At 52.3% G+C, this 3,280-nt stretch overlaps 1 protein-coding gene across 1 annotated transcript in view; it reads left to right on the top strand.

Annotated features, from left to right (window-relative positions):
- Nucleotides 1–867: 867 nt before the first annotated feature.
- The window catches only part of LOC107566958 (protein FAM160B2-like), a gene marked incomplete at its 5' end in the record, with an annotated part of 17,474 nt that continues 15,061 nt past the window's right edge, over nucleotides 868–3,280 (top strand). Inside the window, one exon of the mRNA XM_016252529.1 lies at nucleotides 868–988. Within this exon, the coding sequence (XP_016108015.1) occupies nucleotides 868–988 (121 nt within the window). The remainder of the gene's footprint in view (nucleotides 989–3,280) is intronic.

Genomic DNA, 3,280 nt, shown 5'->3' with positions numbered 1-3,280 from the left:
GTCTTAATAGTATAACGCAAGTCTTTATTATCACTTTATTCCCCCAAAATTAAAATGATCATCTTTTACTCACCCTCCACCAAACGGTTGATGGTAGCCATTGATTTGCAAGGTATTTTTTTCCATACAGTGGAAGTCAATGGCTGCCGTCAACTATTTGGTTACCAACATTCTTCAAAAACTCTTTCTTTTGTGTTCAGCAAAAGAAAAAGTCATACAGGTTTGGAACAAGTGGAGGATGAGTAAACAATGGCAGAATTTACGTATTTGGGTAAACTGTCCCTTTAAACTTGGGAACTGAAAAACAGGAATCGCATTGAAAAGTTTAGTAAAGCCAACCAGTTAGGCTTGAGCTTGTGATCTGAGAGAGCTCTTGCCATTTATGAGCGCAATGATCATCAGACAGTCGGTTATTTGTGGAGCCACTTACTAAAGGTTGCCGCCTTACACCATGCTATTGAGTTTGACATACTGTCGTTACCAAGGTTACATTCCTGTTAAATCTTTTTTTCTGTGACTTCGGCAGCGTCTCAGTCTGTCATTTTCGCACTGAAACTCATGACAGATATCAAGCACACCATGTTTACTTTGTCTGCTTGGCTGAATCTGACAGGCAAATAATCCGTGAGTCTGTCCAGTTCCTTATTTACACCCTGTTCACTGTTGGATGAAATGCTGTTCATCTCTCATATCTGGCTCTCATATAAGTCCACACCAGCTATCGATTAAATAAGTGCCTCATATTGACGTTTTCTGGCTGGATGGTTGGGTCCGACTCCAGGCCTGTGTGCCAACGTGCCTGTGAATCCCAAAAGAGCTGCATGATTTTAAATGTTCGTGGTTTGTGTGTGAATTTGTTAATTGCAGGTGTGGAGGAGCTCGTATCTGTTACATATTCCACGAGACGTTTGGAAGAACCCTGCAGTCTATTGACCCACTTGGAGGGCTCACCGAGCTAGACATTCTCACAGCTATTCGAAACGCTACGGTATGATATTTACATGTTTATGCATATGTGTGTGTGTGTGTGTACAGATAAGCATATACAGTACTTTTTGAAAACCTTTGTGGATCTTCTCAACTTCCTTTTCTCATTTTCTTAGAAGTAAAGTGTGCAGTTTCTGCAACACCAAACATCTCGTTTACGTATGTAACCCTCATTCCTTGAAGGAGGGAACGGAGACGTCACGTTGGTGACCGACAAATTTGGGCTCTCGCTTCGAGAGACCAATCTACTTCGAGTGTAACTAAACGAGCCAATGCATATTGGCATGCAATTATTGCATCCAGCTGCCGCTGATCACAACGTGAGCATAAAAAGGCAGCCGGTGCAATGCATACCAGGTTTTCCCTGAGTTCCACCTCGAGCCGGATGACCGGCTCGGCTCCTCAGCGGTGGTACAGCAGCCGTGGCGACGGAACGTGACGTCTCCGTTCCCTCCTTCAGGGCACAAGGGTTACATACGTAACCGAGAGGTTTGGTTACATACGTAACTGAAAGGGTTGAGACGTTCCCTTTCAGTTGGTCACTCCGAGTCACGTCAGTGACTGATGAATTGGGATCCCTACCAAAGCGCCATGGATGCTACCTCTTCCAGTGTCCTGTGCGAGTCACCTGAGCCCCTTTGTGGTGTAGGCCGGGGCTCGCAACAAGAAGACCAGTCACTGTTGTCATAGCACTACCCACTCAGTGAGATTGGATAACACTGGGAAAACGTACCTGTTCCACTTCGGGGGAGGGCGAGCTGAATGGCATCGCCGAGGCTGATGGTCCGCAGAAGCCAGTGAGACTGGCTGGGTAGCGCTAGCCAGGCACCCAGATACCGTGCAAGCGGGACCAACGGAACCACCGCCGTACTCGCGGTGGGGTAGCGAGGTGGATCGCAGGGACCCAACTCGGACGGCTTGTGAGCAGACCGAAGAGGGGTCTGAGTGTGCGGTGCAGCACTTACCTGGTTCCACAGTTTGGCAGAGGGTGCGTGAGTACGCTCTCGAACCGCCCACTGATGCCTGCTGGCGACAGAGGAGGATGAGTGTGGTCTGGGGTTGAACTGTCCGCAACTCTCTGTGCCCTCTTGAGACCCAGAGATAGTGAAAACTGCTCTTTTGTCGAGAATTAGGGTATGGCCTCAAACAAAACAAAATATTCTCCACCCGGCCCTCCTCCGGGGGAGGGAGTGGTGCGTTCACCATCTCCCAAAAAGCAGATCCCTCCATCTCTGGGTCACCCGTCTCAGGGCCGCTTGCTCTTCCGCTTGCCGCCAGGTTTGGCGGGGGCCTGGACAGGTTGGTCGGCCTGCCTACACCCGGCTCCACAGCGCTGCTTGGGTGGAGGCTGCTGCGGACACAGGGGGCCACCCTCGCCGACCTGGAGGCAGCAGCTGCCCGCCGGGGCAGGATGTGTCGAATCGCCTCAGTCTGCTTCTGTGCAGCCAGAACTGCTGGGCAAAGCTCTCCACCGCGTCACCGAAGAGGCCGGTCTGGGACACAGGGGCATTAAGGAACCGAACCTTGTCGGCGTCCCTCATGTCGGCCAGACACAGCCATAGATGGCGCTCCTAGACCACAAGCATGGACATTGCATGACCCAGAGAACCCGCGGTGACCTTCGTCGCTTGGAGCGCGAGGTCAGTGGCGGTTCGGAGCTCTTTCATAACTTCCGGATCGTGACCTACCTCGTGCAGGTCCTTCAGTGCCTTGGCCTGGTGCACCTGCAGTAACGCCATAGCGTGTAAGGCGGAAGCAGCTGCCCCGCAAGCCGTATAAGCGTTAACTTGCCCAGAGAGCAATTTCGGATGTTGATTGCTGCATCGGAGGGAGAGCTCTCTGGAGAGGAGATGGTGCAGAGAAGGGGTATGCGGCGATCCCCCCCGGTGGGCATTCCTTCGGCGGCTCTGCTGGTTGAGGAGCACTGGAGGAGTGGTGGGCCCCAGAGGGTTGGTTCCCTGAGGGGTTTGCCACCACTGTAACCCTCAGACCGCCTGCGCTACTGCTGGAAGTAGTCCTCATCTGGCCGCCGCCAGAACGAGCACTGGATCGCGGCAGAGGCAACGGAACTCCGCCCCCTGAAGGTAGCGAAGCCTACTCCGCAGCTCCGAAATGGTCATCTTCCCGCAATGGGAACATGACTCATCCACGAATGCCACCTCAGTGTGCTTCAAGCCCAGACACGTGAGGCAGCGACGCCAGGTAATGACCGCACCCAGAAACGCACGGGTGAAACGGCATCCTTATAAGGACGATCCGTCGTCTTTATAAAGACGCACCCGTGTAGCTCTTT

The sequence above is a fragment of the Sinocyclocheilus grahami genome, unplaced genomic scaffold, assembly GCF_001515645.1.
Source record: "Sinocyclocheilus grahami isolate Dianchi unplaced genomic scaffold, SAMN03320097.WGS_v1.1 scaffold1117.1, whole genome shotgun sequence".
NCBI classification, from domain to species: domain Eukaryota; kingdom Metazoa; phylum Chordata; class Actinopteri; order Cypriniformes; family Cyprinidae; genus Sinocyclocheilus; species Sinocyclocheilus grahami.
The sequence above is the reverse complement of the archived record's forward strand: the minus strand, read 5'-3'. Positions and strand labels throughout refer to the sequence as shown.